This window comes from Callorhinus ursinus, unplaced genomic scaffold (genome assembly GCF_003265705.2).
Source record: "Callorhinus ursinus isolate GAN/ISIS: 27379988/994484 unplaced genomic scaffold, GSC_fseal_2.0 scaffold8, whole genome shotgun sequence".
NCBI lineage: Eukaryota > Metazoa > Chordata > Mammalia > Carnivora > Otariidae > Callorhinus > Callorhinus ursinus.
The window spans coordinates 50,068,710-50,096,266 of NW_027397070.1; the positions used below are offsets into that span (position 1 = coordinate 50,068,710).

The 27,557-nt window shown below is 43.2% G+C and overlaps 1 protein-coding gene across 11 annotated transcripts in view; it reads left to right on the plus strand.

The window, feature by feature from the left end:
- NRXN3 (neurexin 3) overlaps positions 1-27,557 on the plus strand; it is a 1,564,009-nt gene that overhangs the window by 485,838 nt on the left and 1,050,614 nt on the right. For all 11 annotated transcript variants that reach the window (XR_012379101.1, XM_073895668.1, XM_073895661.1 and 8 more), the window contains 2 exons: positions 10,865-11,303; positions 15,266-15,649. Coding sequence is in view for 10 of the 11 variants with exons in the window: in XM_073895668.1 (XP_073751769.1) it covers positions 10,865-11,303; positions 15,266-15,649 (823 nt within the window). In the remaining variant the exon portion in view is untranslated. The remainder of the gene's footprint in view (positions 1-10,864; positions 11,304-15,265; positions 15,650-27,557) is intronic.

A 27,557-nucleotide genomic window follows, 5' to 3' on the forward strand; every position in this document is an offset into this window, starting at 1 on the left:
TTATATTAAAACTTATTTGATTCCTGAAAGTGATAATGAATTTTGGACCTCTTAAGCATTCTATATCCCTTTCTCCCAGTATTCCTCTCTGCCTATTTCTCCATCATTTCTACCTCTAAAAGAATTTTAATTCATAATAGTTTCCTATTCCCTGCCTATAATTTGATATCTTATGATAAAATACCACAGAAATAGTATAGAAATGGACACAGTATAAATGAGGAGTGAGTCATAATAGGAATTATAACTGACACCTAGGATTCAAGACTTAGAAAGGCTGTCTTTAAATGTGATTTGTGTAACTGGTAGTGAAATTCATTTCAGTTTAGTTTTGCATGGCATAAGGGACATCTAGTGGTTATCTAGGTCTCTGCAGATTTGCTAAAGGTAACGTGAAGTCATAGGTTTAAGTACTGGAGCTGAGTATCATCACCTTGAAAGAGAGCCCCAAGATAAGAAGGGGAGCCTTCTTTGTAGCATAACTCTATGTTGAAGTTAACAAAGGGTAAAGAAACCTGTTCAGAAAACAATCAATTTGAGTCCTAGCATCTCTGTCTATATTATTGTTAGTTTGAACCCAGCTCTTACTGGCTTTCCTAGTAAGAGGAAAGAGGGCTTTCCCCTCCAGGTTGGAAATGATTCTGTTATCAGTTACCTGCCAGCCTGGCATATTTTTGCTATCACTTTCCCCACCTCTTCTGCTGATTGCAGAGGGGCTCTTTGGACCACCATGAAGAGCCATCTGATTAGAGCCTTCATTAGGCCAGAAGCAGGGCTGCTTAGCAGGCCAGGGCAAGAAATAGTTTGTAATTGCCTCTGACAGGCAGAGCTCCTTCTTTGGAAGTTGCTTGGCCATCAGGAAGTCATACAATTCTGATCCATGGGTACTTTATATAAATGAATGGGTTTCACATTATAGGAAGTTGAACTGCAAAATGCCAATGTGAACTTGCCTTCTTAGCCCACGGAATCTTCATGGAACTTGCTTATCGGTCAGCAGCAATTGGGCTGATCTGTCACTATCCATGGTCCTGAACTTGCTGCTTCTGTCTTCTGGGCTGCATAGACTACTTTCCTCATATACTCCTATTGTTTCCAGCTAATTGTGTTAGACTTGTTGAAGGTTCTGTTTCATTGAATCTTTTTATAGTGCTCTCCCCTGTTCTTCTGCCTTTGGGCCTTTTTTTTAAGATTTTATTTTTTTATTTATTTGAGAGAGAGAGAATGAGAGATAGAGAGCACGAGGGGGAAGAGGGTCAGAGGGAGAAGCAGACTCCCTGCTGAGCAGGGAGCCCGATGTGGGACTCGATCCCGGGATTCCAGGATCATGACCTGAGCCGAAGGCAGTCGCTTAACCAACTGAGCCACCCAGGCGCCCCTGCCTTTGGGCTTTTTATATAATCTCTTTCTCCAAAAGCCATTTGGCATTTCTATTGTAAGCTATCTTCTTTCAGGGTTGTTGGTGGCAGAAGGCTTCGTTGTTAGGAATTCATTCTTGCTTTTTGACTCTGGGTACAGAGAATAAAAGCTCTGAGGTACTGTTTCAAAATCTCCATGTGTTTTCTGTGGCAGTCCAAGCTACATTGTCATAAAGAGGTGGGCAGTAGTCCCTTAGCACTTTCCAGAAAGGGAGGCAGTGTTGGTGCTGAGTTTTGTTATCCTGTCTCTTTGAGTATCTTGCTAGAATTTGTGATTGGTTTTTTTGCTGCTTTATCTGTTAGTGTTTTGTCAAGACACATAAACTAATGACAACCACCACTCTTGGGTACAGAACTTTCTATATTGGTAAACTCAAAGTGCAAGCACATTTCCTAAGCATGTATACTAGTGAAAACCAAATTCTCAGTGGTTCTATCAAATTATTTTTAACTGTGATACTTTAACTCCCTACTTTCTCATCTCATCACTTATTGTCAAGCAGAAGAGTATAGAGGCTTCTTTCTGCATTATAGTCCTCCTTGATTTAGAGGCATCAGGAAGTAGTCTTTGGGTTCTTGTCTGTTGTCCTTCTCATTCTTTAACATCCTCCCGTATATATGTACTGACTTTGTGTCAGGCACTGGGAGACACAGAAAGAAAGGCCCAGTTTCTTTCCACTTGAGTGGCTGCTGGTCTACTGGGGAAAACAGTTGCAGCACAACATGATAAATTCTTTGGCAGCAGTTAGAATATGGAGCCATGGGAGCCGAGAGGAGGAACTCAGATGTAGGTAGGAATAGAGTAAGAGTGTTAGTGAAGGCTTCCCAAAAGAGGTGATACCTAAACTATGCCTCAAATGGCAAGCAGTAATTATTCAGATAGAGAATCCAGGGGGAGAATTTACTGGAGGAACTGCAGAACTCGACAAGGCTGGTGACAGTGAAGTGGGGACTAGATCCGGAAGAGTCTATTATGTAATGCTGGAAAGTATGCATTTGATTCTGAAGTTGATAGAGAATCACTGAAGGGTTTAAGTGGGGAATGACATGTTATCCTCAGGGAAAATAGTGAGATGATTAGAATCATTTCTAGTCCTTGGAATAAAAATAACAGTGGATTCCTAGTGAATCAGGAAGGCACATTTTACATTTTGTCACCTTTCCAATCAAACTGCTAAAGGCTTCCTTTCTACTCTAATGCTCCCCCCACTTTTTTTTTTTCTTTGCAATTGCATAATGTCTATATTTTTAGAGCTTTTCATAGTCAGGTACCACCTACTCATCTGATCTTAGTTCCTCTGCTCTGTGACATGTAACTTTCACTCTAGTCAGGTTGGTGCCCTCATCAAATACTCTGAGACAGAAGGAAATGTAGGCGTTCACTGGGTAGGTCTGTTTAGTACATAAGTAAATGCAGGAACTTTGAGAGTACATTTATTGAGCCTCTCCTGTGTGCTAGGCACTTTGCTAAACAGTGGTCATGCATTGGCTACCACATCAGAAACACATAGGCTCTGTGTTTATGAAGCTTACGATCTAGAGGACAGTGACAGTGCCCTTCTTGGAAAGCAGAAGAAAGAGAAACACAATCCAGGTCAAGTTTCTGATCAGCGGCCCTTGCACGTTCACTAATTGGAGTGACAAATATGTCTCACTCCAATTCTGGTGTCAAATAGATCCTCCCTTTAAGCACTTTCCCAACATTTTCTAAGCATGACGTGGCAGGGATTGTACCTCCTCATGTTCCTTTGTATGCCCTGCGGTCTAAAGCTAGAAGTAAAGTGGTTATTTGACACATTCACATGGATTTCCTTCCAGTATTTTAGTGTAGCTAACTTACATTATGTTGGCTTTGTGTTAGAGGCTAACTAACACAACGGAGAATGTTAGGATGGAGAATATGCTCACCTCAAATTACATCTCTTAGTGACTGGTGGTGACTTCCTAGAGCACTGCCTTGAGGAGAATTCTGAGGCTCCATCTGGGTTGAATGGACAAGAGAGTAGGATAGAATGGCATCAGTTAGCAATGAATACCACATGTGAGGAAGGAAGAGTGGAGACACATGTTTGCCAACATGGTTCTTGCAATAAACGAAGTCCCCGTAGTATCCCAGGTACCCCTTACAAACTTGATTGGCTGGAATTTTTTTTTAATGGGATACATGAACATATGGCAGCCTGTACCTGATCAGCCTTTTTAACTGAATAAAGTCCTCAAAAGTTCTCTTTCTTGAATAAAATTTAGACCTTTACTGTGATTGTATTAAGGGTTGGAAATCTTTCTCAACATTTTAGCGTCTCCATCTGTAACTGAGCATCAACCTATTATTTCCATTTCACAAAGAAGCCATGAGACAAATATTTGTCTACGTCTTGAGCACAAGTGGTAATGACCTGCATTATTAGCAAGGCTCTTGGGCTGGAAACCATGGCTTTTTGATTCATGAGGGCAGAGTGACTGGCCCGCAGCTTTCTCTCTCTCTGGTTGACTGACTGGATGCCCAGATGACTGGATGCTTTTTTCAGAGCGTGGGAGGGACTGAGGACTTTGGTGATTCAACATCAGCTTGCCTGGATTGTTTCTGTCATGCCAGCTTGCCTTATGTCCCTTGTATCTTTTTCTGGGCACTCTCTTACAAATGGGACCATAAATTAGAGATAATAAACTGGGGGTCCCTTGTGAGATCCAGCTTGCCAATATGTTTTGTTTGACCCACAAGAGTGTTGGATCACTCAGCATTTAAAACATTTGATTAATTGTCAACATTCTACTACTGTCTTTTTAAGCCTGAAACTCGGTTCCCATTTTCTACTTCGGGTGCTTAGTTTTGATCTTTGGTGGATCCTGACCACTGTTCACAGAATACAAAGCATGAAAATGGTGGTATCCATGGTATGTAGCCGTTGGGGCTTTGGGCCTCAGGTTTTGATGTCAGCTGCAGCTCAGCAGGCAGAGTTCATTCACTGACCCCTGTTAGCAGGACCATACATGCAGATGTGGCCCCAGCCGTGCCAAATACTAGGCTCTTCTGACTTTGGAAGCGAGGAGGACCATCTGCTGTCACATTTGTATTTGGACTTCACTGTTGGAGTTCAGTCAGTGGTACATTCTGATAGAAGATGTGAATGATAATGAATCCTAAATCTGTGCATGTGTATGGTAGGGCTGTGTGTGTGAGAGAGAGAGAGAGAGTGGGAGAAACAAGGAATGGCCACTGTTAGGCATTTATATATGTTATAAATGCCACATTAGGCAATTGTGTGTGTGTATATATATATATTTTATTTTTATTTTTTAATTTTTATTTTTTCTGCTTTAGAGTTTCTTAAATCCAGTCTGTCACTAGTTTGAGCCCTGTCTTTTGAGCTGACAGTCACCTTAGAACTTACCCTCAGAGAAAATCTTTTCTTCCTAAGATTGCTTTGTGCCAGGCTATCCTGTCTGTTGATTTAGTTCTGGCTTTTCACAGAAAATAACAAAATTAATAGTTATTTGTAGATAACTATTAGATAACTACCATTTGTTGAGTGCTTATTATGAAGGGCCAGGAACTGTGTCGAATATTTGTCTATACAACAGTATTATCTTCTTTATTTCTTACAACCTTGTGAAGTGAGACGTGCTATCCACATTTCTGCAGTGAAAGACTCTGAGGCTGAGACATGTTAACTATTTTGTCCAAGGTCACATAGCCAGCACGGGTGGAGCAGGACCCAACCCCAGTCAGTGAGACCACGAGGCCCGTTATCTTAACCACTGCCCTGCCACTTGAGTCCAACATCTAATTTAATGCAGACATGAGCATTTATTAAGCACCTATACAATGAGGTGCTAGTTCAGATTTTAAAAGGGGTGGTGCATATTTTTGCTGATAGGGTGTTTGAGGTCTGTTGAAAAGACAGGACCTGTGCTTGTTTAAAGAAAACAAGATTGAGTGTTTTGAGTGACAAAGGAGTGGAACAGTCAGTTCATTGGGAGGAAGTCATAGCAGAACAGAGATATCAGTTGCTTGAAGGACAGAGGGGAAGTAGGGCAGAGAAAGCAGGATGTGTGATTCTGTGGCGACCCTGGAAGCCAGATTCTTTCAAAGTGCTTCTTATTTATGTTTTTACCCTGAGTATGAATGTTACACAGTAATAAGATTAGCCTGAACATTTATCTAGAACCTGCACTATCCTGGAAGCTGAAGAGAAAAAGCTCATTTTATTATTATCTATTGTCAATGGATTAAATTTGGGTGGGGGATAAATATATCTTTGTCTTTCCCTTGTTGAATGTAAACTGTTCCACACATAGGTATAAAGCTGAAAGGCTTTATTGGGATTTGTAGTCAACAGTGTTCCATATAAGGCACCGTGACACTGGTTCCTCACTATTCTGTTTTGTTTAGCCTGACACTTCAGAGAGTGTCCCCCAGTATCCTGAATTTTAGATGTCCTCCACTGACCTGGATCAGAGCAGTGGTGCTCAGGCATCAAGTCATGGACCTATAAATGATGGTCTTAAAAGCTGATCTGGTGGTTTTTATTGAAATTGTCCTTTATGTAGACCAACAGAGGGTTGAAGATGCTTTAAAAACAATAAGAAGAAAAAAAAAAAGCCCGGTAGTATTCTCCTATTCCTGCACAGGAGAAATAGTACCAAGAGGCCATCTGGGCACTGAGGGCACAAGCCCACATCCCCTCATTACTTCTAGTTCCCTTGCTGGAGTGTAGAGAGATGTGGCATTTATAGCAGAATGCATGGAAACTTTTTCTCGGGGAGCTGAGCACAGAGTGGCCTAGGAAAAGATGGAAGAGAGAGGAAAAGAAGCACCTCTGTGAGTGGGGACTGTCTCTACCCCTCAGATTTAATCTCATGGACCTGCCATGTAACTCCAGTGCCACAAATGAGTTTAATATATAAGGCACATCATGTAAATTAGAAGAGTCCCTCCTTTTCCAATCAGGGTAAGTGGTCTGGGCAATACGAAGACAGCTGCGTCACTGGTGGGCAGTAGAAGGATTCTAAGTTTGTCAAATGGTGGGATCAGCAAGGACCAGAGTAGCCAGAGAGGGCCTGGAGTGGGTTTGGATGTAGATCCTGGTGAAGGGGCATTAGGAGAGGAAAGCACAGTCGTCTGGGATACATGGTGAATAAAGATGCAGAAACCCCCACACTTGAGCTCAGACAGAGGCCTTTGAGGTAACTCCTGAGTGGGGAAGGATGGGATATACCGGGTGTAAAGGGCTTCGCATATCAGGATGGAGCTGGGTGTCGTTTTGTGCTCGACTAAGGGGTTTTTGCTTTATAGGTAAGCATGGGCCACAGGGGAACCTAGAAACTGCCACCCCCAGAGCATGACTCTGCCCCAGTGTGGTCACAGAGATCTGGGTTCAAGTTCCAGTTTATGTCCTCAATGGGCTGAGGGACCTGGAGGCAAGGACCTGTCTCCTTTCTGTAAAATGTGGCTAGGGCTACCCAATTCACTTGCTTACTATCTGGCACATTGTAGATGCTCAGTAGATGGAAACTATTTTTTATATTGTTCCCGCTCTCGTATCTTGCCTTAGTCCTGATATCGGTCCTGTGTGCCTTTGTATCGGATTCTGGAGGCATCGAAGTACAGTTTTTCTGAGAGTCTGTCTTAACGCTGAAACTCTGCCCTCAGCTGTTTTACTCCCTGACCTCCTAGGCATGAGCTACAAGTCCAAATGGCAGTCTTTACAAGCCTGTGTGTGGACTAGTCAGACCAGCTTATCGTTCTCTGTGACTCTGTCTCTGCCACTCAGTCTTTGTGACATCTTCCCTCATGGGGAGCCTCTTCCACTTGTCTTTAATTGGTCCTTGTTGGGACAGCTTGTCAGCCAAGGCTGCTCTCTGTCACTTGACGCCACATCTCTTCCTTGTTCAGTCATCAGTCAGGGACTTTCCGTTAGCTGAACAGAGAACACTGTACTAGATACTAATTTGCCTTGTCAGGGGGTCTGGCAGAGTCTCTTGCCTCCATGCCCTACCCAAGGCCCTGGTACCTTACTGCATGGCTGTGGTCCTGCACCGGGCAGGTGGGGAAGGGAAGGGTGCCAGCCATGGAGCTTCCCAGTTGAGTACCACCAGGCTACAAGACCCCTGTCCTCCTGCCCTTTCTTCTTGGTGGGGGTTCTCAACAAAACCTCAGGTCAGGCCCCAGGCAGTTTCTGACAGTATGCCAGCACCCCGGGAGACAAGAGTATGCTATTATTTCTTTTTAGGTTTGTGTACTAGTGAAGAATTTTCTGTGTTCTACCATGTATAACATCCCTCTCGATCTTGATAATCGCCCTAGGGGAAAAGGGGAGCTGTTCCTAGAATAGGTTTCTGAGGTTCCTGTCTTTGGAAATGGGACTCAAGTTACCCAGCTCCCAGTAAGAAAGGTGAGGAAACCCCAGATAAATAGACAAGTAATTTCCAGGCTGTGGAGTAGATAGAGAGCTCACCTTCAAAGAGCTTTCGAGAGAAGTCTGGTTATCTTTTGCCAGTTTGTGGCCCTGATTCTCCTCTGTGTCTCTCTAGAAACCTGCACTGTAGTGATTCACCTCTGGTCCCAGTCTCAGCTGTGTACCTTTCTCAATGAAGAGCCCCTCTTCACAGTACCCTGCATCCATTTATTTTTATTTTTTTAAAAGATTTTATTTATTTATTTATTTTGAGACAGAGAGAGAGAGGGGAGGATTGAGCAGCGAGAGGGGTAGAGGCAGAGAGAGAATCGCAAGCAGACTCCCTGCTGAGCACGGAGCCTGATCTGGGGCTCGATTTCAGGATCCTAAGATCATGGCCTGAGCCGAAATCAAGAGTCAGATGCATAACTGACTAAGCCACCCAGGGGCCCGGGCCCTGCATCTCTTTAAAAGGCTTTTTCTTTTTTCTCTCCTGCCTCTTGTAGGGATGTCTGAGTTCTTTATCCATTTATTATTCAGTGGAACCAAGCCTCTGTTTGCCCCCCTGGGATGAGCAATTGTTATACATTAATGATTAATCTTACCAAGCAGTTCTAGTCGTAGGCATTTAACTGAATGCAGAGAAAGCCAAAGTTTGTTTATGACAGAGAGATCTCCCATGCCGGGGCCCAGTAGTGGGGCTAGAAAGGGGGAGTTGCCAGTCATTAAACTTGGTTTCTTTTCTGGTTCACTGGAGTGATCGATTGCCTAAAGATCTTGCAGTATTTCCTCTTTTCACATGGTCAGTCCAGTAGTGCTGAGATGAGAAATTCAGGAAGCTGAACTTGCATGATTTTCCATGTAATGTTAAAGATGAGCTTCACAGGTGCTGCTAGTGGGACCTCACTCCGAGTAGCCACAGTGGTAAAGCATGTGGACGTGAGAGCCCAACTCCCTGGGTTCAAGGCCTGCTCTGCCAGTTACCAGGTGTTATGACTGTGAACTGGTTCCTTAACTACTCTCCACATCTGTTTCTACATCTGTAAAAGGGGGGAATGGTGGTAGGTGTCTCAAATGGGTGTTGTCAGCATCTGATGGGATGGTAGGTTTTAGATCCTTAGCATGGTATCTGGTAGTAGGTGCTCAGTAAATATTAGTATCATTATTATTTTCAGTGTTACTATGGTTAGGCCCATTATCAAGGTCATATAGTAGGTGAGGCATTTTCAATTCTTTGTCATTAGTTATATATTAAAAGGCCAACAGTTCTGCTCTACTCTGTCCTGGTGATGGGGAAGAGAAGGGAAACAATTCTATAGCTGGATGTTAGGGATTAAATGATTTGTACTGGAACAACCCGTCCATTTACCTTTTTATCACTGAGATGGATTGTAAGATTTATTTTAGTATTTAAGTTTTGTTATTTTGCTGAAAATGGAGATGACCTTTTTTGGGGTTGTGGAAAGGATGAAATGAGACTAACAGCTACATCACCTCCCCATGAAGTAGTTGAGATTTCTATGCCCTTACTCTGTACTGTTCTAAGTGCTCAACATGTATTAACTCATTTCATCCTTGCAAAATAATTTACTCCTGTCTTCCCAATTTCAGAGGAGAAAAAAGATCCAGATAAGTTAAAAAACTCTGCCAAGGTCACACAGCTCATAAGGTAGTGGATGGATGTGGGACTTGAGCCCAGGTCCGGATTCTGACTTAGAATTTGAATAAGATAATATAAAGCACATAGCAAAGCGATTGCCAGAGTCAATACTGTAATGTTAGCCCCCTTCCCTTTCATTTTTTTTCCTGTTTTTTGGAAAAATGTGATGTTACTTAGAGATCAGAGGACTGAGACCCATCCCAGGGCACTGCAGTCAAAATTCAGTTCTAAAAACAGCAAAACCTCTTTGAAATTCTAATTTTGGGGAATATCATTAATCCCTGCTTTTACGTGGATTACACCAAGTTTCAAAAATCATAATAGTTTTTTTTTTAAGATTTTATTTATTTGAGAGAGAGAGAGAGTATGAATGGGGGGCAGGGAGAGGGAGAAGCAGACTCCCTGCTGAATAGGGAGCCCGATGCGGGACTTGATCCCAGGACCCTGAGATCATGACCTGAGCTGAAGGCAGATGCTTAAACAACTGAGCCACCCAGGCACCCCAGTTTTTTTATGAGTGTTTTATTCTCCTATCCTGTGTATATGGAGGGCACACACAATATGTGAAAAACACAGATCTCCTTCCCCACCAACTCTTAACACTTAATCATTTTCTTTCAGTAATACATGTGCATGGTAGGAAACAACAACAACAACAACAAATACAACAGGGTACTGTGAAAAGTCAGTCTCCCTCCCATTCCTGAACATGAATCTGAAAAATCCACTCCCCCGTGACAGTTTTATAGTTTCTTGTGTTTCCTTCCAAAGATGTTTTATGCATTTATGAATGTATATACATATAACACACATGCCCCCCCCAAAAAAACACACACACATACCTAACACAATGATAGTGTAGTGCACACTTTTATGTTCCTTGCTAATTTCACTTAACAATATTTCTTGGAGAATATCCATGTCAAAACCATGTCAAAAACTACTTTGTTTTTAAGGACTGCATGATTGTCCATCATGGGAAGTACCAGTCTGTTGTTGATGGTCTTTTAGGTTGTTTCTGGTCTTTTACTAAGTATACTTCAGTAAATATCTTTGTATTTAAATATTAGCATTTGTGCAACTCAGTTTCTCTTGATTTTTATTTGCAAGCTGATATTGTATAACTTTCTGATAACACAAAAAATTGGCCAGAAGGAGACAACACAAAAGGAATAAAATAGAAATGTGGGGGCTTTTTCCAGGCTTATGTGCACCCCAGAGGTCCCTTCCAATGCTTTTTCAAATGCTCTATGTCACTTTCTCATATTGTTTCAGACATATTGTGTCCTGAAGCCTCTTCTTGGGCCTTTTTCCCTGGTGCCCAGTGAGCAGTGGCTGGTAACTGTTTGCAAGATTGATTCATATGGCACTTGTTTGGCTTTTGACAGGTTGTTTATAAGAATAATGACATCCGTCTGGAGCTGTCTCGCCTGGCCCGGATCGGGGACACCAAGATGAAAATCTATGGTGAAGTTGTATTCAAGTGTGAGAATGTGGCCACACTGGACCCCATCAACTTCGAGACCCCAGAGGCGTACATCAGTTTGCCCAAATGGAACACCAAACGCATGGGTTCCATCTCCTTTGACTTCCGCACCACTGAGCCCAATGGCCTGATCCTTTTCACTCACGGCAAGCCCCAAGAGAGGAAGGATACTCGGAGCCAGAAGAACACCAAGGTGGACTTCTTTGCTGTGGAACTTCTCGATGGCAACTTATACTTGTTGCTTGACATGGGCTCAGGCACCATCAAAGTGAAGGCCACTCAGAAGAAAGCCAACGATGGGGAATGGTACCACGTGGACATTCAGCGAGATGGCAGATCAGGTAGGAAGAGGCACAGTTGTGATTGAGAAGAGAGGAAAGCTGCAGCTTTTCAGTCTGTTTCCCAGCTTTATATTTTTTTATTTTAATGTTTGCACTTGCATACATGTTTGACTCTTTGGCTGTTCTCCTTAATGGTTGTTGTAAGATTATGTTTCTGAACAAGATACCTGTCTCGTCGGCAGTTCATGTGGTCCTCCCTTTCTTGTCACTCGCGGTACAGCCATCTCAGTTATGGCTCCAAGGCTCTGGAGCCACGCATGGTTTTACAAGTAGCATTTCCACTCCTACCAAAGAGGCTGTCATGTCACTGGTGTGATGGGTTTTTTTTCCCCCCCCTCCTTTTCTTCTCCTTTTTCTCATCACCATGGAAACACAATTGTGACATCACAGATGCTGCATTATGTGATTACTCTGTAGGATAAGCTTCACTGTGCCAGAGTTTATGCAACGCTACACCCTTCCATAATTGGCAAGAGTCATGTTGCAGGGAGAAATTATGACAAGAAAGGAAAAGGCAAATTGATTTTTCCTGAAGTCATGTTCAGTTTAAAGCCTTCCTTTGGTGTGAGAGCCTATATTTCACTCTTTGCTCAGAGCTCACTAACTCTCCCTTCCTCTTTATAACCTTTTACATTTGTTTTAAATGGCTTTGTTTGTTTCTGCAGCCTCAGATCAAACAAGCTAGCCCCAGGCAGTACATAGCTACTGTGGAATGGTAACAAAGAGAGGGAGGAAACACACACACACACACACACACACACACACACACACACAGTCTGGAACTTTTGAATGCCTGAACAGTCTGCTTAGCTTTCTGTGGACCATGTGGCAATGAAGGTCACATTCTGTGCCATCAGGAAGGACATTTCATCCGGAGTAGCAACTAGAGCATTTGGATTTCACGCAGATTTCCTGATTCTCCATTTAGGTGGTGTTATACTCAAGAAGAAGGGTCTTGGCTATGTTTGCTGTATTTTTAAGGATTCTCTCTCCTGAAAAACACAAAAAGTCTTTCATTTGGACATTTTCGTGTAGGCGCACTTGGCCACTAATAGAAAGCAATAGGTTCCCTCAAAAGGCTGCAGCCAGGAATGGTTGAGCTTTCTGAGGACAGCTTTTCTGCATAATTCCACAGCCAGAGGGATGACGGAGATGGGCAATGTTGCCCTTAGGAGGAGCTGGATGGGTTCTGAGTAGAGGGCAGACGGGTGGCAGATTGCAGCCCTGGCTGGTTTAGCGCCCAGCAAGATGCTTTATTGATTGTCTGAAATCTAATCAGAACCAAGAGGCTTCAAATTAAATGTGCTTGTTGAGTAAGAATGAACAGTTCGTGCTTTTTTAACAGAAAAAGGCACAAAAAACTAATTTCTCTGGAGGCTGAATCTTTTTCTCTCTCTTTCTAAATTTATCCCTACAATGTCAGCAGGGGCAGAGCCAGAAAGCTATCCTAAAATTATAAGGGAAACACTTCTATTCATTTTAAGACCATGTGTTTTGGGTCTCTGGAGTTCCATTATGGTTGATGGGTGTTAGGACTGGCTAGCCTAGACCTGACACAGCTTAAAGGTTACCTATCTGTGTCACAGGCAGCCTAGAGCAGGGGAAGTTGCCATATGTTTACTTCTGTTTATTCCCAGCACTGATTGCTTTTTTCAAGTGGAGCAGTTATTTGTTAGAACCATCAGTAGACCCATCTTTGACAAACCTGTCTGGATTTCAGAAGCCTGGAATTTCATATCCGGTAGCTATAGCATTGGCCAATACTGATACATTTGATCAAAGCCTATAATAATTTACTGAGTAAACAAATCATTGTCTTATGAACGCAGCATAACATAAAATTTTACTATGATCTGTTAAACTTCATTTCTTCACGAGGGTATTTTCTGGTATGTTTTTGGTTACGAATCTGTACCAGAATGAAGAGTTACAAAAATATCTGCCTATGTGAGTATGGTGCCTTCTTTGCTTATCCTGAAGAATGACATGGGCAAAGTATGGTGATCACTCCCTAGTTGGGGGACTGGTTCTTGGAACTGGATTAAGTGCATTCAAAACAGTTGTGGTCACGCACTCAGTGGATGGATTTCCCTCAGGATGTATTTATCACTCTAACATTTAAATCCACTTTGTTGTTGTCCTTATTTGGCAGTAGCTGCTCCTCCAGGTTGGGGATCAAGCAGTTCTGTAGGCTTGTGGAGGGTAGAGAAAGCAAGCAGTGCACGAGGAAAGGAGATGCAAACCTCAGCTTCCCCCAGTTGTGAAACAGTGCACCTCTTAGCTCCTTCCTCGTGAGATTGTTGTGAGGATCGAGTCCAGAAAAGCACATACAGTACTTAAAATGGTGACCAGGACATAATTATTGCTATGTAGGTTTCTAAAATTAAAAAAAACGAAAACGCAAAGCCAATTTCTCCAGGGGAAAACCTTGAAGATAGAGTGGGGTAAGCGTGTGGTTGGCATAACCCACCCAGAGGCCCCTAATGCTGGCTTTGTAATTTATAGTGTACTTCACACTCTTGATCTTATTTGATCTTCTTGGCCCTTCAGCCTATCCCTTTCATAGCCCAGGGGACTGAGACTCAGGCAGAAGTGAAGGCTACTTGATGAATGGCAAGACCTAGGTATCTTGGTACCCATAAAGCACTTTAAGAATACTAAATAAATTTAAAACTTCTGGTGTGATGTTCAGATATCACCTTAATTTTACAGTTTCCTTGATTTTATAGTTTAGGAAAATGGACTGTAAAGTAGCCTGGGGACTGGCCTTGGGTCAGAAGGCAGTTTAGGACTAGAATCCCAGTCCCCAGTTCCCAGGCCTGGCTCTAGGTTTGACAGTCTCATCGATGGGTCCGCGACCCTACTGCTGCTGGGCCTGGTCTGCCTCTGATCTCATCTCCTGCTCGCCCCTTGTGCCCTCGCATTCTAACCACACTCTGGCTTACCCCAAGGCCTTTGTAGGTGCCATTCCCCCTGCTGGCACATACTTCCCCCCAGACTTGGCCTGATTGGGTCTTTTTCAACATTGTGGTTCTAGCATATTTGTCACCTGCCTAGAGAGGGAGGCCTTCGCTGACTGTACGTTTTAAAGGAGAACCCACAGGTTGCTACCACCCATTTTACTCTCTTCCTAGTACCGACCAATACCTAATTTCTTTTGCTTATTGAGTCATTTGTTTAATTTCTGTCCCTCTGCTTGGGAATATCAGTGCCACAAGAGCAGAGATGTACCTGTCAAGTTCATCTCTGTGCCTACCAGCATACCAGAGACACAGCAGGTATGCAATCCATCCCTGTTAAGTGAATAAACATGTTCCAGTTGAAATTTCTCCAAGGCAATGCTCCAGGGCTGGTAGCTAATGGCATTGTAGAGGGTATTAGCGCATGGAGGGTTCCATCCTTTTGGGCATGGCAAGTGAGTGATGAAGACTCAAGCAAGCACTTCCAGAACCCTTACTCTGTCCCAAACCCCGAGGAGCACTTAAGTATGTGAACATATCTAATCATCACACCAGTCTGTGAAGTGGGGACCATTATTTTCCCCTTTTACAGATGAGGACATTGAGGCCCTGGCAGGTGAAATCACTTCTGTACCAGTACTTGGTAGAGCTGAGATTTAAACACAGGCAGCAGCTGTGCTGCTCTCAACCTGTTAGGTAGGTGACCTTCCCCCCGGGACTCTGTAGAGAAAAGACACCAGGTTAGGTGTTCGTTCACGAGATGGTCCTGAATCCTCCTATCAGTGAGAGTGTCTTAGCAGCAAAGAATGGAACCAAATGGCCTAACATTTTCCTTTCTACTGTCTGGAAGCGTTTGCCTCCCTTGCTTGCATTGTTCTCACCTGGCCAGGCACCACGAATCTCTGATCCCACCTGCTGGGCTCCTTTCATTGGTTCTTTGACTGGCAGCCTCACCTGCCCAGAGGGCTGGTAGCTCACTCTGTTTCCATCCTTCTGTCCCAGGTACCATATCAGTGAACAGCAGGCGCACGCCATTCACCGCCAGTGGGGAGAGCGAGATCCTGGACCTGGAGGGCGACATGTATCTGGGCGGGCTGCCGGAGAACCGTGCTGGCCTCATCCTCCCCACTGAGCTCTGGACCGCCATGCTCAACTACGGCTACGTGGGCTGCATCCGTGACCTGTTCATCGACGGGCGCAGCAAGAACATCCGGCAGCTGGCGGAGATGCAGAACGCTGCGGGCGTCAAGTCCTCCTGTTCGCGGATGAGCGCCAAGCAGTGTGACAGCTACCCCTGCAAGAACAACGCTGTGTGCAAGGACGGCTGGAACCGCTTCATCTGTGACTGCACGGGCACTGGCTACTGGGGAAGGACCTGTGAAAGGGGTGAGTTGGCCCTTGTGGGTGGCATGCAAGGTCTGAGTGGGCGTGGTGTATGGCAGGTGTGTCCTGAGATAGACCTACCCGTGCTTTCTCTGTTTTATAGAAGCGTTTCCTTCCGTTCACTGCTTTCCAGATTATACCCTTTCTGGTTCTGGATGCGTGAATTTGTTAACTAGGGTTGGATCCCAGAAAGGGAAACTTTGGAAGAAATATTACCAAGATCATGGCACTTTTTCAATTAAGTATGAGACATCTTCTATCCAGGGTGGGTGGATACTTCTCTTTTGGGTTTCTGGGTGTGCTAACGAACTGGCTGTTTCATTTATTCATTTAACTCATGCGTTTTGGAGCTTTCTACATGCTAGCTCTTGGATTAGGCTTAAAAAATACACTACTGAACAAGGTAGACCCAGTCCTGTTCTCGTGGAGCTGCTGCCTGGTGGAATATTTAGTCATTAAATAAATAATTACAAGCGTGGTGAGGTTTATAGGAGGCAGCATGATGTATTGGTTAAGAACATGAACTCTGGAGCCAGGCTGGGTGAGAAATCTGACTTTTATGGAGTAATGTGACCTTTATCAAGATAATCAATATCTTTGAGACTTGATTTCCTCATCTGTAAAATAGGGATAATCAGGTACCTACCTCAGAAGGTATTGGTGATGATGAAGTGAGTTAGTAGGTTCCCAGACAATGACTTAATAAATGTCAGTGATTGTTAAAGTCATAGTTATTATAATAAACATTATCAAAGGGAAAATAGAAGTTTGGGAGGCCCTCTGCAGGGGGACCCGGCATACTGTAGAGGTTCATAAAAGCTGCTGTCAGGAAGAAATATGCAATCTGAGACTTGAAACAGGAGTAGGAGTTAGCTTGGCAAAGAGGTTGGAGGAAGGCGTGTGTCTTAGACAAGAAAGACAGACAGAGGTAAGAAACTGTGGCACAGTTGGGGAACTGAATGAAGTCCAGAAAGGACTGGAGTGTGGCGTGAGGTGGGGGGAAGGGCAGGAGAGGTGGCTGAGGAGGAGGGGAGCACACAGGCCAGGATGCTGGCAGACGCCTCTTTCCATTCACCACGTTGGCATCTTGTGTCTGCACTGAATTTACAGTTTCGGTGAAGGGCAGAGATAAAGGTAAAAAGCAGCAGCCTGAAGACAAGGAGATTCTGGTCTATAAGCTATGTCCAATTCCAGCTTGATTTATTCTTTTATATGCCAAGCTTATAGACTTCAAGCTGGCTGTCCATAGATTGTCAGCCTCTTTTATATGAAGGGATAATTTACATAGTTATCAAGTGTTTGCTGAGGGTGTAGCTCTAGGGATTTAAAGATACTGCATATGCAACAGACATAGTTCCTGCTCTCAAGAAGTTTATCATTTCTTTATCTGAAGAGCTGAGACGTCTCTACAGGAAGCAGTAATAAAATGATACCAGGTAGCAGAATGAGCGCTGTTGGTGGACCAGACTGGGAGGACAGAGATTCAAGGAAGAGAAGACTTTCTTGAGGAGGGACCTGCAAGGTCTCTTCCCTAAAGACCACCAGTGGCCAGAATTTTCCAGTATCAGGAGTCTGGGGATGAGGATGAATCTTTTTTTTTTTTTTTTTTTTTTTTAGATAAGGAGTTTTCTTCTCACTATTTCTTTTCTTTTTTTTTTTAATGGCTAATTTTTATTTTTATAAAAATTTTTATTGTTATGTTAATCACCGTACATTACATCATTAGTTTTGGATGTAGTGTTCCATGATTCATTGTTTGTGTATGACACCCAGTGCTCCACGCAGAATGTGCCCTCTTTAATACCCATCACCAGGCTAACCCATTCCCCTACCCTCCTCCCCTCTAGAACCCTCAGTTTGTTTCTCAGAGTCCATTGTCTCTCATGGTTGGTCTCCCCCTCCGATTTCCGCTCCCTTCATTCTTCCCCTCCTGCTATCTTCTTCTTTTTTTTTTTTCTTAACATAGGTTGCGTTATTTGTTTCAGAGGTACAGATCTGTGATTCAACAGTCTTGCACAATTCACAGCACTCACCATAGCACATACCCTCCCCAATGTCTATCACCCAGCTGCCCATCCCTCCCACCCCCCCACCACTCCAGCAACCCTCAGTTTGTTTCCTGAGATTAAGAATTCCTCATATCAGTGAGGTCATATGATACATGTCTTTCTCTGATTGACTTATTTCACTCAGCATAACACCCGATGAGGATGAATCTTGGAACAAGCCTGGAAAAGGGGCTGGATGACTAGGCAAAGATGTTTTCAAGGACTGGCTTTTGTGAGGTCCACTGTATAATTAGTTAAGCGGTGTTTCAAGAGAACTGTAGATCTTTTTTTTACAGCTGGATCAAAAACAGGACACAGCACATTGGGGTGAAGGAGGAAGAGAGAACTTTCTTGGAGCTCTTGGAATGTAAATTCAGAGTCACTGAATTTTTGAAGCTGTGACAAGCAGAAGATAGAAGCAAGATGAGGAAGCAGCCATCTGGAACACAAGTGGGCCACATGGGGCTGGTCAGTCTGTCAAGCTCCTAGACTTTTTCCAAACACTGATGTAGGGTAGACTACCCTGGTCCTGGTTTGGGGCAAATAGAAAGGGCATTTGACCTCTGAGATGAGTGAGACAGTTTTGGTGTCAGCCACACTGTTACAGATCTTCCACTACCTATGAAGTAGTATAAGAACCAGAGATCACTTCAGACCTCTCACTCCTTCCCCTTGGGTCTCTTCCTAACTCAAGGGCCTTGGGCCTGCTGAAGACAGGCAGCAGTGACTGTAGCCAGCTGTGCACGGTGTCTCTGAGCTTACCTATCCAAGGGCATATCCGTGGGAGTTGGTCCAAGATTTGCCAAGAACAGTGAAAGTCACTGCACCTTTTATGTTGTCACTTCTGACTAGTCATTAAGAGGCAGCTGATTGGGGGATACATGAGGGACAGTTATTCCTGGTACAGTGCAGCCAAGTCATCCATTCTGGCCAACTGAGAAGAGGCATAGCAAATTTAAGACATTTGATCCATACGTCGCTCAAATCCCAGATGGTGCAACTGATTGTTTTGTTCCCCTGCTAATTGTTTTTTGGCCCTGTATTGTTCCTGACACCATGTTCAGAATGAACCAGTGGAGTGTAAAAATGATAGGACTCTCTACTTGCTAGCAGAGAAAGTAGAGTTACCCAATGACATTGTTTTTCTTTATTGAAACTGATTTCTCAGTGGAGATGCTTTGAGTGTCCTTTATTCATTTTTATACATGATGCAGATATTTATTGAAACCCTAGTATGTTATAGGCACTGTATCAGATTCTGGAAATGCAAAACCACTGACATAGCTCCTGATTTTGATGAAGGGGTATATAGTCCTTCCAGGGAAACAAAGGGAAATGTGCTAACATGTGGCAGATGTTATGCTATATGTTTATAGGGGAACAGTAGGGCAAACAGATGGGAGAGACCATGTCTGTGTAGGGGAGTAATGGTTGGGAAAAGGGGATTCGAGGTTTCTTGGATCTTCATGTCTCCTATTTCTAACAAAATGATGGCCTATCTCTACCTCTGACCCTATAGGCACTTCTGAAGAGTGGTGAAGGAAAAATATTTGTTAACATTCTTTATGTAAGGACCATGATCCCCTTGGGATCCAGGAATGCTGCCCCACCCACCATGACCCCATCAACCTGGGCACTCAGTTTACCATTTTCTCTAAACATTAACCCTAAGCCTAGAAATGATCATTTGTACTAAATGTGATAAGATTAAGACAATTTCTAAGGCACTGTGTCCCATCCAGCCTAAACTGTATCCTCGACTTGGACTTGGTTGCAGGGTCAGTCCCTTGGTATCACTGGTCCCACAATAGGAATGGTAGGGTTAGAGAGGCATTTGTTTATATAAAACAGAGAAAGCATAGGTGGGATGTTAAAATTGGTATTCAGAGAAAAAGCAGAGTTGGGGATGGCCCAGGTCAGACACTAGATCAAAATAGCCCAAGAACTCAAGCAAAGTGAGCAAGCAGATCAGTGTATAGGGCGACTCCCAGATCAAAGCTGTCCTCCAGATACAAGGAAATAAGGCAAGAGACCTAGGAAATACATGAATATATGAGGTTAAGGTTAACTTGCAAAAGTATCTTTCTCTTATAGTAAAAATGGATGACTCTTGCTTGCACCCTCATGAGAGTGCTTCTATTGCCTGTGAAGATAGCAACTCTAAATCTTGACATTTAACAGTCAGCTGGATGTTGTATTTAGAATGTTTCGGGATGATCTGATACTATTCTAAGAAGATGTAGATCTATCTTCCCATCCCAATTGTTCAGCTCTAGCTATTTTGGTTTGTTATTCATAGTGTTGTGGGAGACGTCTGTCTCCATGACCTAAAAAGCAAAGGCCTGTTTTAGCTGCTTAATGCCAGTCACTTTGGTTGACATGCTTGTGTCTGGAAGACCACCTGCCCTCCTGTGAAGCCCTATTGTATTGAAGAAACATTCTAGCTTGTCTTTCTTAAGAAGATATGATCAGTTGACATGGAACAAGCATGGCATCTTCTCCTTGTCCCTGTGGCCAGACTGTTTAGTTCAGTTGGTGGGAGCCAAGCATCAGTAGCCAAGACTGGATTTGATTTGTTTGTGGACCATCAAGCTTCAGTTTGATGATGCCAGTGCAGATTCTATCCTCTCCCCTAGATGGCTTTTTCTGAATGTGTGCCATCATTTATTTAGCAAGCAAGAAAGGAGGATTCAGCACAAGTCCATTCCTTTGACAAGAAAAATAACCTACACTATAGCACTTACAATTGGGGTGGCCTAGTGGTTAATGGCATGAATGTTAGAGTCAAATAGACCTGGTTTGTGTGTTAGTTCTGCCACTTACTAGCTAGGTGACCTACAACAAATTGCTCTCTTAATTCTTCTAAGCCTCAGTTTCCTTATCTGTAAAATGAAGATGCTAATACTTTCTAGGTAATGTTCTTTTGGTTGCAAGCTACAGAATTGACTATGGCTAACAGAGTCAAAGAAGGGGATTTACTGCATGATTACCTAGAGAGGTACTGATCAAATGAAGCTCTCACTAACTACATCTTTAAAAGGAAAGCAGAACAGCCCCAGGGACCCCAAGGCACTGTAATTGAAGCGATTCTTCTCTCCTAACTTCTAGGTTCTGGATTTTTCTATCTAGAATTTACATTTTCCAAAAAAAAAAAAAAAAGGGAAACTGATTGGCCTAATTTGGTTTGTCTGTCTTCCATCAGTCAGCTCTGTCCAGGAGGGTGGTCACCTAGAATAGATATGAAGGATCACCCAGATGCACACTCACGTTTGTGTGTGTGTGTGTGTGTGTGTGTGTGTGTACATACGTACATATAAATAAAATGTTACTGAACCATTTTCTTAGTGCTCTTTCATGGCTAAGTTCAGCATACCCTGACCCATAGGGCCATATCCTGTTCTAGATATCCAGCCACATGGAAATGCTTCTGTCTGATGAAAGAAAATATTTCCTGGGATCATGGAAATCGGATGCCTTTGAGAATATTAACTTGCACAACCAAGAGAATGTGATGAGAGGGTAAATCTGCTCTTCTCACTGGTTCCTGGGATTCCATTCATCTGATATAAACACCAGCTGAAAACCAAGAATGCAGATATTTTGAGTTTTCTCAAGTGACTCTTGTTCCAGCAGGAAAAGAGTGCAGACAGCAGCTGCTCCCCCTTCCAGCTCAGGGACTTCCCTTTCAGCCAGCCGTCTGAATGCTGCTGTGTGCTCCTGGGGTAGCGGCAGCACCTTCTGCCCGGGAAGGCTGAGATCCCACCTTTAGATGAGATGGGAATGTGTCATTTGGATGCCACATGGAAATTATGGCGTCAGAAATAGTAGAGTTGGCAGGTACTGCCGATGTTTCCTGCACCTAATCCTTGTTTCAGCAGGTGAGGAATTGGAAACATCACTTTAACTTGGAGTAGCTGTAGAATGGTTAAAATTCATGATTCCTGACTTTTAATCTATTGCACTTTCCATTACATTGAGCAGCCTTTCTTTCCTGTATATCTGAAAGAGGTTAGACTGTAAGGTCATTGAGGGAAAAACAGTGCATTAAATATCTCTGTGGGCCCCCCAAAGTCTGAGGCACTGTGCTGTACACGCCGGAAATGCAAAACCACTGACGTTAACTCCTGATTTTGATGAAGGGGTGTATAGTCCTTCCAGGAAAACAAAGGGAAATGTGCTAACATGTGGTTATTAAATGTTGGAACTATATATAATAACATACTATGTGGTTATTAAATGTTGGAAGGCCCCAGTCCTCTGTCCTGGGTCTCCTGTTAGTCTGCACACTCATCCATAGTCTGTATCCTCATCCATTGCCATGGTGTTGAAGGTCATCTATATGTTAATGACTCTCAAATCCGGGATCTCTAGTCTGGAACTCTTTGGAATCCTGGCTTTCTGTATCTAGTTGTCTACTTGATATATGCATTTAGATTTCTGATAGATATTTTAATTATAACATTGAAAAACAGAAATTTTGAGCCCCTCCTCTCAGTGTTAGACTTTTTTTTTTTAAGTTTTCCCCATCTCGGTAAATGGCATTACCATTGTCTTTGGCATTCTCGTTGATTTTTCTCCCATCTCATTAAATCTCTCCGCAACTTCCTGTTGATTCCTTATTTAATCTCATCCTCATCTGCTCACCTGTCTCCCTCTCCACTACCATCATCTTAGGTCAGTCTACACTGATCTCTTTTTTGGACAACTAGATGTCATGTCATATGACTATGGAAAGCTCAAAATCATTTTGTGCCTTTTTTTTAGAGTATTAAAGTTGGATTATTAAAATGTTTACATGTTCAACACATTCCTACCTTAAGTAGCTTTAGTTTCAGTGGCTCTTGGTTCCCCAAATTGTAGGAAATGAAGCTATGATACTTCTTTGGAAATAACTTCAGCATTACCAAAGTGATCCCACAAGTAGGCGTCTGTCTCTTCTCTGTACCAGGTGTGGTGAGCTAAGTTGTGAGGATGCAAATTTGTAGAAGACATGGTTTCTGTTCTTCATGAACTCAGTGTCTCATGGAGGGGATGGAGTAATAGTCTGCAAATTGTAATGCAGTCTGCCAAGGGCAGTAATTCAGGGAATAATCATAGGGAAGGAAGAAATACTAATTAGAAATCAGAATATGTTTAGCACAATATATCACTTATAACTGATTCTGGATCCACTGGGGTCTGCTCAGACTGACTCACTGGTGTAGGAATAAAAGAAACCCTGGCTTCCAAGGTCAAATATAGTAATGCTGGTCACTCATATAGGTTCCAGTGCCATTGAGGATCTGCCCCCATTCCCCAGGGATACCCAGGCCCTTTATTTAGATATGTGACCTTGAGGTTCTAACTTGGATACTCTGGCTTCTCTGTTCTGCAAAAATAAAATGAGGCAGTTGAGTTTCATGCTCTCTCAGGGCCCTTCCAATTCTAAAACTCTGAGTCTCAAATGTCATCAGCTTGGCAGTGTCTTTCCTTATCCTGAGGAGACGGGTAAAGGTGAGTGAAGGGCAGGATAGGAATGCAAGTCCTTGTTCTTTACAGGCTGCGGAACTGTCTGAGTTAGGAGGCTGGGTTTAGTTATATCAGCACTGCAATGAAGTACTCTGATTCCTTCATCTATGAAAATTAATGCCTTGGTGTTCCGGGAATACTTCAGGTCCATGATACATAAGTTTTAATTGAAGGATTCATGAATAGAACCTTGGATTTCTTAAGAGCATTTCAAGGCTGTCACCTTTTCGGTCCAGTTTTTACTCCTTCTGATGGGTAATGACATGAATCAGAGAAAGGGGCTTTTTAAGAAATATACCATTCATCAACATCAACCAACACGTCCTCACTTTTTTCTTATTTGTTGGTGCTTAGGTTATACAGTTTATCTGCTGACTACCATAGTGGCAAGAAGATTTAGCTTCTTCTTTTTCCTCTTCTTGTTTTCTGCATTTCCCTTCCTGGAGCCTCAAGATTGTATGATCCCAGGAAATTGACCCAGAGTCCATGAACCCTTCCTAAGTGTTATTCCACCAGGTTAACAGCTGAGATACTGCTGATCACAGCTGCTCCTGTAACTTCAAAGAAAAAAATCAGGGAAGGAGATTCTAGCTGCTCTGGAGTCTTGAAGCTTAAGGACCTCAGAAGGACAGGCTGGGGACTTTGGACATCTTTGAAAAATCTACAGCTAGGCCTGTGCTCAGCCTGAGAATGTGAGGGTCAGAACTTTGGGGCAGCACGTGACAGCTACCTAGAACCAGTGCGCACCTGCTGTGGGCTGTGGTTCTGTCAAATGCAGGGACAAGGTGGCCATTTATATTGCCACTCTGTACCTTTATTACTGCCTTTGCTAAAAGCTTCTTAACTACCCACAGACATCTGCCCATTGTGGGTGCAAACAATTGAGATGCTGCTGAATTATGAGAAACAAGTGCTTTAAAATGCATACAGATTATCACAGCCTTTTCTAGCATCTCTGGCTCTGTGTGTCTTTTTACAGGTAGGTGAATCCTTCCTTGCTCCAGTCTGGAATAAGAGGAAAAGGAAGTTAAGAGATCTACTATTTATTGAGGGAAATTATGTGCATGCTCTATGTTAAGTTCTTAATATACACTGGGCCATTTAACCCTCGCATCCACTCTGCAGGCTGCATATTATGATCCTCATTTTCTGGATGAAGAAATTAAGGGCTTGATTCATTCATTCCAAAGCACCTATTGAGCACGGTGTGCCAGAGGTTGCGTCGAGCCCTCAGGATACAAAAGGATTGATTGTGTCACTCCTCACAAACGTACCAATAAATTCTGAAATCTGAGGAAGGTGGGACATAAATGCAGGGAGAAAGATCATGGGCAACATCACAAATTGGGTGACCCTAGAGCTGAGGCTTGGTAGAGTAGCAGGACTGCCAGGTAGACCAGGCAGGTAAAAGTATTCCAGGCAGAGGGAACAGATATGCAGAGGTGACTTTGGTAAAGAGGAAGTTTTCCTCGTGGATGGAATCTAAAGCTTGGGAGTAGGAGGATCGGAGGGGACATTTTAGAAGGTGTGGCTGGAGGGGTGGCAGGGCCAGCTGTGAAGCACCTCGTTTGCTCTCCCAACAAGTTTAGACCTTATCTTACAGGAGGCGAGCCATTTTTAGCAATGTGATAACAGGATGGCATGTGGGAGACGGGAGCAAGCGAACCAGTGTGCATTAGTTCTGTTTGCATTGGCATTAATTCAGGAATGAGAAATAAGCCCCCAGTGAGGTAGAGAGAGTGGAGGTTGAGTTTTGGGGACCCATTCAACAGATATTTAAGGCGCACTGTCAATGGGATTTAATAGTACAAAGGCTAAAGAGTGGCCAAGACTGGATTAGAACGAGAATTTGACCAGAGAAGTTACTGTTTCTTCCCTGTTCTACTCAGATCAGTTGGAGATTCTTGGGAGGAGTGGGGAGGATGTAGCTAGGAGTCACCTGTATGTGCTGGTCCCACTCTGAACATAATGCGACTAACCCTCTGTCTGTGCCTCGGTTTCCATGTTTACCACTGGGAATATCCCCAGTGGCTGCTAATTGGCTTGTTGGGAGCCTCTGTTATAGAGTCAAAGTATACAATGTGCTTGTGCTTACATAGATAAGCCAACATGCCCCTTTTTGAATCTAGAATTCAGCAATTCATGAATGAAAAAAATTATCTGGCTGGTGTTTTTATCCCATTTTTTTTTCTTGTGTTATAGAAATAACCTAGATGAGATTTTTGTGTTTAAGCATAAGATACAAGCTGGAATTTAAAATTGGGAAGGAGGGTTGTGCCATAAGGGCACATACCAAAGCACGTTCTCTCCATACTTCAGGTGGTTTGTGCTTGGAATCAAGACGTGACTCTGGTGTAATCCTGGATTTTGAAGAATTACGTTCAAATGGTCTGTTGTTGATAACTGTGATAATCTTGACCAAGCTCTCTGGCATAGATTTGATGGGAAAACTAATTTTAGTTTCCTTTTCTCTTGTAAAACGGACTGTATTTGAGATTAAGACAAAAGATTCTTTCCTTAGAGACAGGAAAACCAGGTTTCTAATTTTCCTGTATTCTGGTCTCTCATTAGGACTTTACAGCAATGACACCCAGTACCGAGGATCACATATGTGTCTGTGCATAGAGCACATGCGTATAATTTCCTTCCAGTTTCCCAGGCTTTCCTCTATTTTATCATGGGATCTGTTTTAATCCAATTTGGGGTTATTAAGGGCAGGAGACAGCAGATATGTAGCAATCGTGAAGAGAAGGCACAAACTCAAAACCTGAAACTGGATTGACCTGAAGAAAACCAGACAGAGTATAAAGAGTCCTAGATCTATAGGCTCAGATATCATCTGGTACAACCATCCCCACCGCCAGTTTTTGATTGAGGAAACAGGGGCCTCCAGGTAGGAATTGAATTGCTCAGAGGATAGTATATAATGTTCTTAACCTTTCATTTCAGTTCCCTTGCTTGAATTTTTCAAGGAAATATGCACGGCCAGTATCTTTACATGTTTTGTGCAGATACACGTTTATGTCCCTTTGGCCTACTAAGCAGTAGAATCATGGCCTTATAGGAGAAGCATTTCGTCACTCTCTGGTAATTTAGTCTTACTGGTAAATTTTATTTGAAATGTTGGCAAGTGATTTAGAGAGAAGAAATGTGAAGAGAAAGACAGGTATTGCCCCATGAACAACAAAATAAACCCAGGCCCACAGAAGAGGATGTTGTAGGGACAAGTGCCTCTGGGACTTAGGGCTGGAAACCCTGGATATGAATAGCTCTTAGAAGGCCCCCTTCTGTGGACTATTGGACGGCCATTTCCCTGGCAAAGAGATGCAATCTTTCTTGGAGAAGATCATTTCATGCTTCTTAGCATGTTTAACCTTTACAGCAAGGCGTTCTCATCAAAATGATAAACCCCGACAGAGCCTTCTGAGAGGCCAGTAAATCAGAAACCTTATGAAATCTGTGGGATTAGCATGCTCTCCTTCTTTGTTTCCCCAGGGAAAGAAAGCCTGGTGCCTTTCTGATTTCAATCTTCTCTGCAGGCCCCTTGTCTGGAGTTTTGTGCTGTGGCCCACTGGTATTTGAATATTGTTTTCCTACAGTTGCCCACAGCCACATGTTCACACCAACGAAGGGCAGCACGTTCTGTATCTCCATCAGCGACATTGTAAAGGGAAGATAACTGCTCTGATGTTTGCCTAGTTGAATTATTCCCACACTTGAAGGTCTTCCTTTCTGGGCCTGAAGATAGTGGCTGGCTCTTAATGTCACCACACGTGGTGGCATGCTGTTGCTCACAGGGACCTCATCTCCAGCTGGGTGTGTCTGCTCCTCTTGCCCCATTTTTCATTCTGTAGGGAAACTTCTTCCATAAACAAACCGACTTCTCCAGCCACTGCAAAGTGAGGCCTCCTTCCGTGGAGGGCTACAGAGTCAGGTCTATGTGGAGCGCAGAAGTGGAAGGAAAAAAGACTGATGAATAAAAGTCTGCTGTCAGCTATTCAGGTGATAAAAACATTTATAGGGGATGGTGGGGGTGGGGTGACTCTTACCGGAATGTATAGATTCATATTTACTGTTGGAAGGGACCTCTGAGGTTTTTGAGTCTAACCTAATCTCTCTGATAACATAAACACCCTTGATGAAAATTCCTCAAATGTTCTATGGACTCTGGGAACATTTACTCTGTCTCCATATGCTGTACTAAATGCTTAACAGTGGGTAGCTTATCTTATCATTATAATAACTGTGTAAGATAGGTGCTATTTTTATGCTCAGTTTACATCTGAGGAATGGTGGGGTCAAGGATAGGTTAAAAAACCTGCCCAAGATAGTCTAGCTCTTCTGGGCCCTCCCCG